Source organism: Nasonia vitripennis, chromosome 4 (genome assembly GCF_009193385.2).
Source record: "Nasonia vitripennis strain AsymCx chromosome 4, Nvit_psr_1.1, whole genome shotgun sequence".
NCBI classification, from domain to species: domain Eukaryota; kingdom Metazoa; phylum Arthropoda; class Insecta; order Hymenoptera; family Pteromalidae; genus Nasonia; species Nasonia vitripennis.
The window spans coordinates 6,860,190-6,873,168 of NC_045760.1; the positions used below are offsets into that span (position 1 = coordinate 6,860,190).

Below are 12,979 nucleotides of genomic sequence, written 5' to 3' on the forward strand. Positions count from 1 at the left end.
ACTATACTCTAGACATGTCTGGAGTGCAGCCGTGGTAGCGAATGTTCGAGTTTAATTTGCATTCGGTTCGGGGCGGCAATTAACCATTAAACTTCATCTCTTCCCTCGTCTGCTTTCTCTGTTTCACTACTGTCTCGTGCAACGACAACAGGCAATTTGAAAAAGCTCGGCGTCCTTTCGCTCCGAGACAACAAGCTGCAGTATCTGCCAACGGAAGTCGGCCAGTGCACCGATCTCCACGTACTCGACGTCTCCGGTAATAGACTGCAGTATCTGCCGTATTCTCTGATAAATCTGAATTTGAAGGCGGTATGGCTGAGCGAGAACCAGGCGCAGCCGATGCTCACCTTTCAGACCGACGTCGACGAGGAGACCGGCCAAGAAGTGCTCACGTGCTTTCTCTTACCCCAGCTCGAATATCACAACGACGGTACGTATGCTCGGCGAATATACACAGCTAAACGTGAGACACGAGCTGCTCGAGAACTTTTATTTTCATACCTTGTCAAATGGTTCGTGCTTTGCAGTGGAATACCAATAGATGGTGCTTTTTTAAAAATAAATATCATTTGAAATATTTAAAAAACAATTGAATCAAATGTAAAATCATGATTAAATCGATAACTTGGGTGCGCCAGACAGCAGCCCCCAAGTTACACAAACGCGATTATTTCTGCGACTTATCGCCTGGCAGACCTTATCGGTCCCAAAGTGCTATCTGAACTTTTGAATCCTATTTACGCAGAGAGCTCGAGGCTCGGGATGATGGTCGGCACAAGCGGACTTCGCAACAATGTAGCCGCAATGACCGGCCCGGGTGGCGAGATGCGCGAGGTCGGCGGTGGCAGCAGCGACGAGGAGAACTGGTCGGAACGCGAGCAGTCCCGAACTCACAGCGTCAAATTCTCGGACGAACCGCCTGAGGGCGACAAGGAGGTGAGCAGGCCACTGGTAGTCTTCTACGACGCGAGCTCCTACACCTCATCCTCTACCAACTCGTGCAATGACAATGATAACAATAATACTCTCTCGTACTATCTCACCTGTCTGCTGTGGCGAGCGGCCTCTCTCTGCATGCGGAGGTCTTCCTCGTACGGTTCTCTTGAGCAGCAGTAGTGCATTCTATATATTTTTTTTACTACTATTATTATAACTATTGACCAATTTTTTTTATATATATTTTTTGATATTGTCTATCTATATTATCTATATATTTATACTGCCACAACGACAAGCCGATGATGTGCGCTCCACGTGCAGGATCACTCACGCAACTGCTACTGCTGATATGATGCTTCTTCTTGTGTCTGATGCGAGAGAAAGAAAGAGAGCGCGAGAATTTTATATATCACGCCATTATTTACTCACTGATTTTTATTATTATAGAGAAACATTTTTAGTGTATGGCTCTGAAGATGTCATAGTGTCTTGCGAGAGACCTCTTTTGTGTATCGTATCTTCATTGCAATACTGAAGTCATTGAATTTACTGTTAGCAAGCCTTTCTTTCTGGGGGACGACTATTTTTTTTTCAATAAGCTGCGATGCTTTTTTGAAACTTTTTTTGATACATTTTTATTCTACTTACCTATCCCAGATGCGAGCGATTTCTTTATAGATGTCTGTTTCTTGTTGGCTCTAAACCCTTTGATTAGTTTCGCTCATCTTATTATTATTACGACTTCATCATGCGGTCAATAATTAAAACATACAGCTTAGCTGATGTTCTTTTTTAACCATATCGAGACGACGTTTTTTCATTTGTCAAACGATTTATTTGATCATCGAAGTATGATTTTTTTCATTATTAGAACATAAAGCATATGTTAATCGATACATTGACCTGCACGTTTTGCTGCGAAATAAAAAGATAACGGCAATTAGAATAGTGATAATTTTTCAGGTTAAATTTCGGTTTCTCTTCTCTTGGTGCCTCGGTGGTACCATGTGAGCAATTAACGGTCAAAAGGTATCTAGTGTATCCACGTAATTAATTATTTATGTTATATATAGTTGTTATACGGTAATGCACTGACGATACGATATGCTCCTATGTACAGTAGTGAGAGACTTTTGATAAATATCTTATTAGGTGTGCGTGTGTATAAGACTTGCATGAGATACATTTATATATATATATATATATATATATATATATATATATATATATATATATATATATATATATATATATATATATATATATATATGTGGCACGTCACTAATACTACTGACTTATTACTTTATAAGCACTACTACTAACTATTGTTAAATACACATGATTATGATACACGAGTATATTGATATTTATCTATATATATTCGATTCTCTTTCCACTAACATACCCGACTATTATAACAGCATCAACTCACCGTAACAATCCACCTCACTAAACTTTTTATTATGCTATACTTTACCATTGATTTGGCTCTCAATCTGATTGAGAGAAAAAGAAATACAACGAGTATACAAGGAAAAAGGCATGCATATAAGTGACAACCATGTTTCCCACAGACTCCGTTCGTGAGACAGAACACTCCTCATCCGAAAGAGCTCAAAGCGAAAGCTCACAAGCTCTTTAGCAAGGGAAAGAACGACAGTCGTTCTACGTCCGCGGAGGAACAGGTCAGTATATCCATATTAGCTGTTCGATATTGTCAGTCCGTTTGATATTAAATACATAAGATACAGGCATAAGTAAAAAAAATAAATAAATAAATAAAAAAAATGAACAAACGAAAATGGATCTCTGTCTTCGACTGGGTTTCCACACTAAACGATGCTGTTGCGTGCAGGATGTCTCGCAAGCGTTCGGCCTGGACAAGCTCGAGCAGACGCAGCAGCAGGAGATGTCGATGACGATGCAACAGGAGCCACCACCGCCCCCGCTGGATCAGAACAGTCGCTCGTTCATACAGCACGAGGCAGAGGCCTCATCGAAGCCGGCATCGGAAGCAGCGAACGGCAGTTCCGGTGCACCTGCTGCCGCCACAGTCGCGATCACCAAGCCAGAGGCCATAGGTGTAAGTGTGTCGCCGCTCTTGCTTGCTGTCCATTATCACCTAGTCGCTCTCGGCAGGACGCGCGCGTCCGCTCGACCAGCCAGGCTCTGCTTCGTTGGCTGTTTCACCGAATTAAATTTTCAGAACTTAATAACGACTCGCTCAAACATCGGCACTTTGTTGTATTTGTTTTTTTGTTTCTACTCCAATAAATTGTCAAACGATCGCACAGTGCCAATGGTTGACCGACGTGATGATAATCTTTGCGATACGTAAATACGTCGATGTGAACAAAGATGCAAAACTATCAACGTAGAGAGGCGCGGCTCTGCGAGCGAGGGTGCTGGAAGAATGCGATGAGAAAGAAAGAGAGAGAAATGTACAGAGCAAGCAGCAAAAATGATGATGATGATGATGATGACGATGTTGAAGCCGGAGGGTATATAGTGTCGCGTTGTGAGCGTATGGGATATCCTGATGTTTGCAGGACGCGGAGATGGACGAGTCGGTAACGGGTGCGAGGTTTAGGTGTAATGACGATGACGATGACAAGCACGACGATATCGATGGCGTGGAGTCGGAGGGCGAGGAGACCCAAAGGCATGTCGATTTTGCTATAACCGAGGACGCCGATTACGAGGGTGGGGGTGAATCCGGCAAGCCCAACAGGCTTCATCGCCGGGACACCCCGCACCACTTGAAAAACAAGCGTATTCACGGCTCGATCGACAAGGATAAGGTCGCTTCCATCATCGCTCAGGTTAGCCTCCTCCTCCTTCTCTTCTTCGTCACGATGGCCTCTCGACGTCTCTATTGTATACTTGCCTCACATCATATATACGTCTACAGCCTCAAATACTTTATATCATATACTTGTAAACGATTATATAAAGCCAAGTCAAGCAAGCTGAAATACTTTAGATCCAGCTTAACGTCTCTTTCTGACAACGATTTTTTTTAATACTCTTGTTTTCGTATGATTGATGGTGGCCTAAATTCGAACAGAAATACGATTCTAATTACATAAGTTCTTTGCTGACATTTATCAAATTTTAATTTCGCTTTCAATCATACAAAGAGATAGTAATCAACAATATCTAATATATAATAGACGAATTTCTATTTTAATTATTTTTGTTTTGCACAACTGACGATCCTCGATCGACTTGTTTGTTACTTATTGTCTCTTTTCTTATTTCTTTACTTTATACATACTTTCGTATGCATTTACGAAGAAAAAATTTCTCTGAACTCCTCGCAGCTTTTTCTCTGTATGCGCCAGCTTTGTACAATATAGACGTGACGGATTCAGGTTGCCCGCGCTTCGGTGAATATAATGAAAATGAGCCGATGCTTTGAAACGTAGTGTAGTGATGCAATGCTTTTTTTTAACCACACGGCATTCGCCAATGACAATTTAGAATGTACTGAATCCGTCTAACGATAGGCGAAAAAAGGAATAAATTAAAACGATATACGCTAAGCATCATGCGAATGCGATTCTGTGTTAAAAGCTGTAGTTTAACATGGTTTCAGAGAAATTTTTAGATTTAGTTAGAGTTGACACTTTTAATCAATATTTAGTATTCTTCTACGGAGCACTAAATCTTAGTCTTCTTAATACCTAGTTGTAAAAATTTTAATTTTTATATCGTTACTACATGACTCTTTTGGATGGTGTTTCTAAAATATTTGATTCGGCTTATTCTATAGTGTCTTTAGCATGATTGATTTTCTACATTTTTTTCAATTAAAATTATATACGTATATATACTAGATAGATTTATGACTTTATCTAACTTATAAAAAAAACTTTGCCGATCTTTGTGTTTACTTCAGTGTGTGCGTGCGTGTGAATTAACTCGTTCATTATTTTCTCTACTTTGATATTGTTATATACATTATGTTTGTGTCAGCGGTGTGTTTTGTAAATCTATTGCAGCATAGCCAATAGTTCGATTAATTTTGACTGTTCACTTAGACGTGTCGTAAATATATATATATACTTACTTTAATGTTGCCGGCGGCTTCCTTTTTGTTTCGATGCGAATAATTAACAAAGCTCGTATCTGCTGCTTTAATATACAATTTGAATTTGAAGTTCGTAGTTGACTTTGTTTATCTCTTTTTTTACATTTTTGCCTTATACATCTCGTACAGCAACAACAGAGACAGAATAAACATAGAGCCGCTGGTAGACTAGCTGAGCAAAGAGAATAAAGGTACCTTTTAATGTCCACAGGCGTTGATGAAAAAGACCGACGAGTCGACGACGACGACGACGACGCCAGCACAGACTACGGGAGCAGCCACGTATCCGCCTTACGCCGAGTCCATTGAAAACGTCGACGGACACAGTCAAGGTGAGAGCCGAGGTGTTCCACACCTTTCCATCATTTTTCTTTATCTCTATCGTTTTTATCGATGATTCAGAGGCAAGTAGTCGATTCACCAACGCGTTCTTTTATTTCCGATCAAACGTGCGATGGGATATATTTCAATTTTAAAAATGAGTGACGTATCAAAGATACCTTCCAGCCTTCAAACCCATTAATTGTTTTAAAAAATTACACTCGATACATGACCCAAAGTAAAAAAAGTACTATACCTTGTCCAATACAAAAGCCAAGTTATCCTCCTCGAAAATCAATAGCGGAACGATCGAACAAACACACCATCACTATACTCGAGCAGTAAGTTTCTCGAATACATTTGGTAAATCCAGCGGCACAACCCAGCGACCGCTAGCCTCCGACTCACCTTTATCACTCTTCCTTTTGCGCATTAACTCACGTCGAAAAGTAGAACGCGCACTACCTCCACCTCTTATTTTTTTTCCCTCGCTGTTTGCGCGTACGTGATACGATTCGGCGACGCGGCAGCAGAGACCGCAATAAGTGAGAAAGAGATAGATACGTTTGATAAGATATGATCTTATCGCTCGTGCATTCTCGGCTCTCTGACTGCCTTCCGCGCGGCGTAGCCCAGTTAGAGCTTCGCTCGCGCGAGATCGCGGATATCGCCTTTAATTGTGCCGCGGGAATCGATTGCGCCCGCGAGAGGTAGAGACGCGCATCGACGACTTCACGCTTCCACAAACGCAGGATAGTGTGCCGGGATCACTGCACGAGCAATCATGCCGAAAGTTTATAGACTCTACGTGAGGAAGCACAGGCCAAGGATCAAGCGGCCTGTTTCGTGTTTCAGTGCGTTTGCGCTTCTTGCGATATTGCTCGCTTGTTGTTGTTGTTGCTGTCATGAGTAAAATTGAACTATGGTTTTTGTATACAGGTGCATTGTCGGACACGGAGCCGTCGATAGAGATCCGCGAGGAGCAGTACGAGATTCATATCGAACGAACGACAGGAGGACTGGGACTGTCGATAGCCGGAGGAATAGGCTCCACGCCCTTCAAAGGCGATGACGAGGGCATTTTTATCTCTAGGGTAACAGAAGGTGAGTCATACAGTTTTTAAATAAAAATAAAAAGTCTCATACTATTTGTGTCATTGCCTCTGTTGCGCGAGTGTCTCGCCTACTGGCAATTTTCTGGATTCTCCTGAAAGCAAAAGCTTTCCATAAAAAAATGTACTCTTATCTTTACCAATGTCTTCTGTTTTATAGGTGGGCCGGCCGATTTAGCGGGTCTGAGAGTAGGCGACAAAGTACTCTCCGTCAACGGTATATCGGTCGTAAATGTCGACCATTACGACGCTGTTGAGGTCTTGAAAGCTTGCGGTCGCGTCCTCGTCCTGGTGATTCTCCGAGAAGTAACGAGAATAGTCCCGCCTTCAGAACAGGTATAGTTCGCCTCATGGCATTGTCCTCTTGTCAAACTGGAGCTCTCCGACATTGTCCTAAAACGGTCTTGTCTGGAGCTTTAGGGCATATTCCCACGCTTCACTGTTAGCTGCAAAGAGCTGATAGTTTTGTTTCTGTCGATGTTTCAAGATTATGCATATTATGCATGCGCTTTCTTATTATGAGATCAACAGGTATTGATCTGCTGCTTTCAGCAGCATTTGAATTAATATGTTGTAGGTAGATTGCTTGATCAGATCAAATCTTTTCTAACCTATAGAAATTTAATACAGAAAATAAAAAACTTTTTGTTTGAAGAATATAGACAGCAGAGGTTGCGTATACATTAGTGAGCGTGTGGATATTGCTTTTAAGTTGATAGCCGACTGTAAATGACAATGCCGAAAAGTGTTGTCTGACAATATTCTTACTCTTTATCTCTACTTTCTGTTATTCTATATCTGTTGGCTGGGAAACGCTTTTTTGAAAGTTAAAACGTATTTAGTAGTTTATTTTTGGCATTTCTCGCTCAAAAATCGAAAGTCTTTTCTCTTCATCTGTCTTCAATTTATATACTTCTATTAGCAAGTTATGATTTGCTCTAGAAAATATTGTCTTGTGCAAGCTTTATGAACGCATGATTTAAAATATAAAGCAGCTTTTCTATACATCGTATAACTTACTGAAAAGGTTAACGATAAATTTGAATATTTAGATGTCTATCAGAAAAGACTCGGTTTGTTCAAGTATGAGCACTAGCCGAGCACCCAGCGCGACATCTTACGTATCCTCGACTACGCTTTCCCATAATCTCGAGAACGGTGATGCCGATGAAACGATAAAGGTTGACAAATTAATAAGCCAGTAACACAAATTTTCCACCTATGTGATTAGCTGTTTCTTTAATGCTCATGTTTTATATTTCGCAGAGAAAAATCCCCGAACCTTTGTCTGCCGTCAAGCAACAAGCTGCAGACCCACTGGTGCCCGTCTTAGTACACACGACGTTGATCAGAGATCAAAATGGGCTAGGTTTTAGTATAGCCGGAGGTAAAGGATCGCCTCCGTATAAACCCAACAGTGATGCTATTTTTATTTCGAGGATAACTGATGGCGGTGTTGCCCAGAGGGATGGAAAACTGTGCATCGGCGACAAAGTAGTATCGGTAAGTCATTACGTTATAGAAATTATTTTCTTATTAATATATCAGTTAGGCTAATAATTTTTACTATGTGTGCAGATTAACGGTGTAGAAATGACGGATGCGCGACACGAGCAAGCTGTTACTTTACTTACCGGTTTGGAAAGATTCGTTCGATTGGTGGTCGAGCGGGAGATTCCTCTATCTCAGGCGAATCCTGCTAACTTAACACCTTCAGAGAAGTCGCCCCTTGTCATCGGAACGCCCAAGCCCTACACCGGCCTCTATAGCGCAAACAGTTACATGGCTAATCGACCAGGCTACAGCGCCTTCCGTCGCTCGATCGACGCGGATAAAATTCTGTCGCCCAGTCCTACTTCCAAAACTCCACCATCCTCGAAAACCACCGAGGTGTCAACGACTCCACCTGTCAACGGCATTGCTCGCATGAATGGTCAAGTTAGCGATGAGCTCAAAAAGTCGGCCACAACAAACACGACACCACCTCCGCAGCCAGCTCCTCGGCAGAGCATCAATCAGCAACAACAGCCAGCGGCTAGACCAACCTCGCAACCACCAGCACCACCTTCGGCAACGACGTCTCCGACGCCGACGGCGACACCCACGCCCGGGGCTGGCGAAGAGAAGGCGATGGCGGACACGCAAGAGGACATTCAGGTACCGAAGCCAATCACCAACGAGGAATTTCAGGCCATGATCCCCGCTCACTTCCTTCGACCCTCGACAAATTCCTCGCCCTCGCCAGATTCCTCCCAAAAGGGGTCTACCGTCACTGTGACGATCAAGCAGCCCGATGGCCTGCCCGGGGATGTTAGTTTCCCTCCGGCTCCGACGACTATTGGTAAAGTTACGGAAACCATCACAAAGAGCACTCTCACGGAGACTGTTGTGACGCGCGTCACCGACAACCAGCTGGTGAGGCCGGTCATAATCGAGGTACGTGCTGCCCCGTTGGTTCTCCGTAACTCATTTGCAAGCTTCTTCATTTTTGTAAATATGATATTCAAAGATTTAATGGTTTTAAGAGTGTTCCAACTGAAGTTTTTTCAAAGAAGATGTTAGTTTTACTTTTATAGGCACAAAGGAATGAATTAAGGGCATCCCGAATTTTTTAAAATCTACTACGTATTTTGACGGAATATGTTTTATTACAAAAGTATCCTAAAGTATAAAAACATAATATTTAAATAAAATTTAAATTAAATTCCATCTGTTTTGGAAGATTAACTCTGACATTGAACATTAAATTACGGGACTTTTATAATATTCGCGAAATTTACGTCAGTATGCAGTGAACATTTTGGATCTTGAAAATTATAGATTTTATTTGGATTTTTAGTATTTTGAGCGACTAAATAATGTATAAAAATACTAGGAGCACTCTTAAGAAGGATAAATTTATTTTAATTTCAAATAATCTTTAATAATAATAAAATCAATTCTAAAGCTTTTTCTATCGCACTCTTTCAAAAGCACTACTACTATTACTTATATTTTTTTGTGAAGCCGTGAAATCGAGTCTTGGAAGGTAATTTTATCACAATCACTGCAAATTTTTGCTTGTAGCCAATTGTAAATATGATTATAAAGGAATGGCGGGTCGTCTTCCTTGTCATTACTGTAGATGCCAATGCGTAAATTGCTGTATGTATGTGTCTATGTCCATTGTCCACAATGACCATTCCTGTCCTTAAAACTGGCCACAGTTTTTGTCGACAAATGCTTAACTGATTTGTTTATTTCTCGACTCATGGTAATCATGAGCCACACGAGTTTCTTATGCAAAGTGTACACAGTCTTATAATAACTGAACAACTAATGACTTACTAATAGCTGTGATTGTTATTTAGGACGTCATCCTCATTAAGGAAGGATCTCTGGGCTTTAGTATCATTGGAGGAACTGATCATTCCTGTACACCATTCGGAGCTAAAGAACCAGGAATTTTTATTTCTCACGTAAGAATTTTTACTAACAGTAAACTGTAAATTTCACGTAAGCACATTCATAATACATAATTTATTGTTAGGTTGTTCCTGGTGGAATTGCTGCTAAGTCTGGAAAGTTGCGAATGGGCGATAGAATATTAAAGGTTAATGGAACTGATATAACCAAAGCAACACATCAAGAGGCTGTGATGGAATTACTTCGACCAGGAGATCAGATTATATTAACTGTTCAACACGATCCACTACCAGAAAATTATCAGGTATATTATTAATATCATAATGCCAACTTCTAGAAAATATCTTTACTTTCACTTGTAGAGCTTACAACCATCAATTCACTATGTCTATTTAGCTTATAGCAAGGCACAAATGCATTAAGTGATAATATTTAGGTAAACTGCTAGACTAAAAAGTTACGTGAAAATGATACACTTTACTTTACAAAAATATTCACGAGTTGCATGGCTTCATTAGAAGTGATCGCTTTTCTTGATTTTTCTTTACATCTATAAAGAAATTAGATGGAAAAAATATAGAAGTTTCAAATTTGATCAAATAGTCATTAATTCTTTTGATTTAATAATATTATGTACTAATATTTTACAAACTAAACTTAAATATTAGCTGAAATAAGTAGTTACTTTTGTTTTGAAATTAAAAATTAGATTCTATAATCTATTTTCATTACTTCAATCGATATTGCAATGTATTCAAACGGTTCCATTACCTAATGCAACTGCATATCGTTTAATTTCACAAGCTGGTCGAAATAGAGTACATCCCTGTGACAGTAAGTACTCTAAAAAAGTATGACCCCATGTAAAAGTCCTTCTATTGATAGATTTTTAATCTCTTCTACACCTTTAACTACTCGCTCACTTTTGTAATTTTAAAACTTTACACAGTTATGATTGGTGATAAATGTTTCAATAGCCGCTTGTATGTAGATCCACAATTTTTTTAGTTTGCACCCATGTCATAAATCAATTGGTATTTATTGTATATATTTTTATAAATTTTATACTTTTGTAAAACATTCAATTTAATTGATAATATATTAGTTTATGTTTAAGAAGAATTTTAAACATTTGCTTATGTTTTTAGGAACTTGTAATAATAAAAGAACCTGGTGAAAAATTGGGTATGCACATCAAAGGTGGACTAAAGGGACAACGAGGGAATCCTCTTGACAATATGGATGAAGGAGTTTTTATTTCTAAAATTAACTCCGGTGGGGCAGCTAAACGTGACGGCAGGCTAAAGGTTAATTTTGAGTGAATTTTGATTGTAAACAAAAAAATTAAAATTATTGTATAACGAGACTTAAAACGATTATTTTTTTATTTTAGGTTGGAATGCGACTGTTAGAGGTTAATGGTACATCAATTCTCGGTGCAACTCACCAAGAAGCCGTAAATATTTTACGCAGTTCTGGAAACATAATCACACTTGTTGTATGTAAAGGATATGATAAAAATGAGATCGAACAAAACTTATCGATATCGGGAAGGGAATCGAAAGAGTCCAAGACATCATCTAAAGAATCAAAGGACACTATTACAGTCGATGATGCCAAATCTTTGTCGCAGAGTGTTTCTAGTCTTGATAGAGACGACGAAGAAGCAGCTACTTTACGTCAAGAACAAGAAATGAAAGCAGAATTGGTCGCTTGGGAAAAAGAAGAAAGAGAACGAGCGTTACTCGAACATAGAGAAAAAGCTGAAAAAACAGTTCCCGATAAGGTATAAGATTGTGTCGTGTATTTATTTAATCTTTTTTTTTAATTTTTTTATAGTATATTACTTGTGTATTAAATTTTTTTAAATTTTTAAAATTCAGCTTTTGGATTTCGTGAAAGCGGCAGATGCGTTAGTTAGTAAGCCTAACAGCCCAGTCGATTGTATCAGTCCGATTCCTCCAAAATCTCCTGGTGGAACTAAAGACTTAAAAACAACAACTATAGTTATGAGCAAACACACACTAGCTCCACAAAGCCCCCCGGTAAGTTTCAACATCTTGTTTATTCTATTAGCTTTAGTAATTGATCGTAATTATAAGCATGATTCTTCATGCATGACTCACACAACTAAACACAACTCAAAAATCAAACGCCAACAATCGATTGTTATAACCTCAGTATTGATAAATTGGTGCATACGTATTTAAGTAGACGCTTTTTATAATTTACTTTCTGGTGTAAAGAAAATTTCTTTTAGTAGTCAATGACACTCATTCCCTTCACAATTCTACTATGTCGACTCAAAAAGATATTTACTGAAGTACTCGATCTCTCTGGGTTGAACTCTGAGTTCACACTTTCTGAGCTTTATTTTATTATTTATGTCTTCATTACATGGCATGGAAAATTATCCACATGCAAAAACGAGGCCCCTAATTAGACGTTTTAGAGCTATATTTTCTGAATAACCCATTGGCTACATTTTGAATTTTATAACGACTTTCCAACTAATGTAGCGAATGGATTAAACATTCATATAAACGAGATATTATTGATTCTGAAATTTCATTTTGTTATCACATGTTTTTCACTGTATAAAGTAATCAGACTCAGATTTAAGAATCTGGAGTTTTCTTCCCTCTTCTGATGCCTTCACTGTACATCATCCATCTTCTACTGTATAGGTGTCTTACATGATGTGTTTTTATTGGAGTTTCTCTATGTGGTACGAATTATAAGCGCATGGAACGTCAGTGTTTTTCTCTGTAGTGGACGCATGTGACGAAAACGGCCAATCGAACGAAACGAGCCATGTTCTCTCACGTTTTACAGACGATGGAAGGCGATAACGCTACATTGGCTGCCCTCTAACAGAAGTGAATCGTTCGAAATCACGTCCTTCGTGATACAGTTCGTGAACGTTAAAGCAAAACATATTAAATAAACGGACTGTCGACGCACTGCGACAATTGCGAGACCCAAGACTTGTGTTGTGTGCCGTTTCCACCGTCGTCATTCTCCACTTGTTATCAAAATACTGCCATTTATAGGTCATCGTGCGAATGCGTAAAAGAACGTCTTCTTGACTTTCATTGTGAATGGAATT

General features: G+C 39.5%; 1 protein-coding gene and 1 long non-coding RNA gene across 16 annotated transcripts in view; one reads left to right on the forward strand and one right to left on the reverse strand.

Annotated features, from left to right (window-relative positions):
• The window catches only part of LOC100119411 (protein lap4), a 56,524-nt gene that overhangs the window by 34,365 nt on the left and 9,180 nt on the right, over positions 1 to 12,979 (forward strand). For 4 of the 15 annotated variants that reach the window (XM_016985202.2, XM_016985206.2, XM_032599743.1 and 1 more), the window contains 17 exons: positions 152 to 430; positions 746 to 936; positions 2,514 to 2,624; positions 2,795 to 3,022; positions 3,489 to 3,761; positions 5,244 to 5,364; positions 6,293 to 6,457; positions 6,626 to 6,801; positions 7,518 to 7,646; positions 7,732 to 7,968; positions 8,044 to 8,901; positions 9,816 to 9,923; positions 9,995 to 10,174; positions 10,675 to 10,704; positions 11,019 to 11,177; positions 11,264 to 11,656; positions 11,754 to 11,915. In XM_016985202.2, the coding sequence (XP_016840691.1) occupies positions 152 to 430; positions 746 to 936; positions 2,514 to 2,624; positions 2,795 to 3,022; positions 3,489 to 3,761; positions 5,244 to 5,364; positions 6,293 to 6,457; positions 6,626 to 6,801; positions 7,518 to 7,646; positions 7,732 to 7,968; positions 8,044 to 8,901; positions 9,816 to 9,923; positions 9,995 to 10,174; positions 10,675 to 10,704; positions 11,019 to 11,177; positions 11,264 to 11,656; positions 11,754 to 11,915 (3,800 nt within the window). The remainder of the gene's footprint in view (positions 1 to 151; positions 431 to 745; positions 937 to 2,513; positions 2,625 to 2,794; positions 3,023 to 3,488; positions 3,762 to 5,243; positions 5,365 to 6,292; positions 6,458 to 6,625; positions 6,802 to 7,517; positions 7,647 to 7,731; positions 7,969 to 8,043; positions 8,902 to 9,815; positions 9,924 to 9,994; positions 10,175 to 10,674; positions 10,705 to 11,018; positions 11,178 to 11,263; positions 11,657 to 11,753; positions 11,916 to 12,979) is intronic. The other 11 variants (XM_008207242.3, XM_032599740.1, XM_032599738.1 and 8 more) reach the window with 8 other exon arrangements.
• LOC107981055 lies at positions 3,910 to 5,792 on the reverse strand. The gene is made up of 3 exons (XR_001729135.3): positions 5,610 to 5,792; positions 5,012 to 5,540; positions 3,910 to 3,992 (listed from the first exon to the last, which is right to left on the reverse strand). It is a non-coding gene; the product is annotated as an uncharacterized LOC107981055 (long non-coding RNA).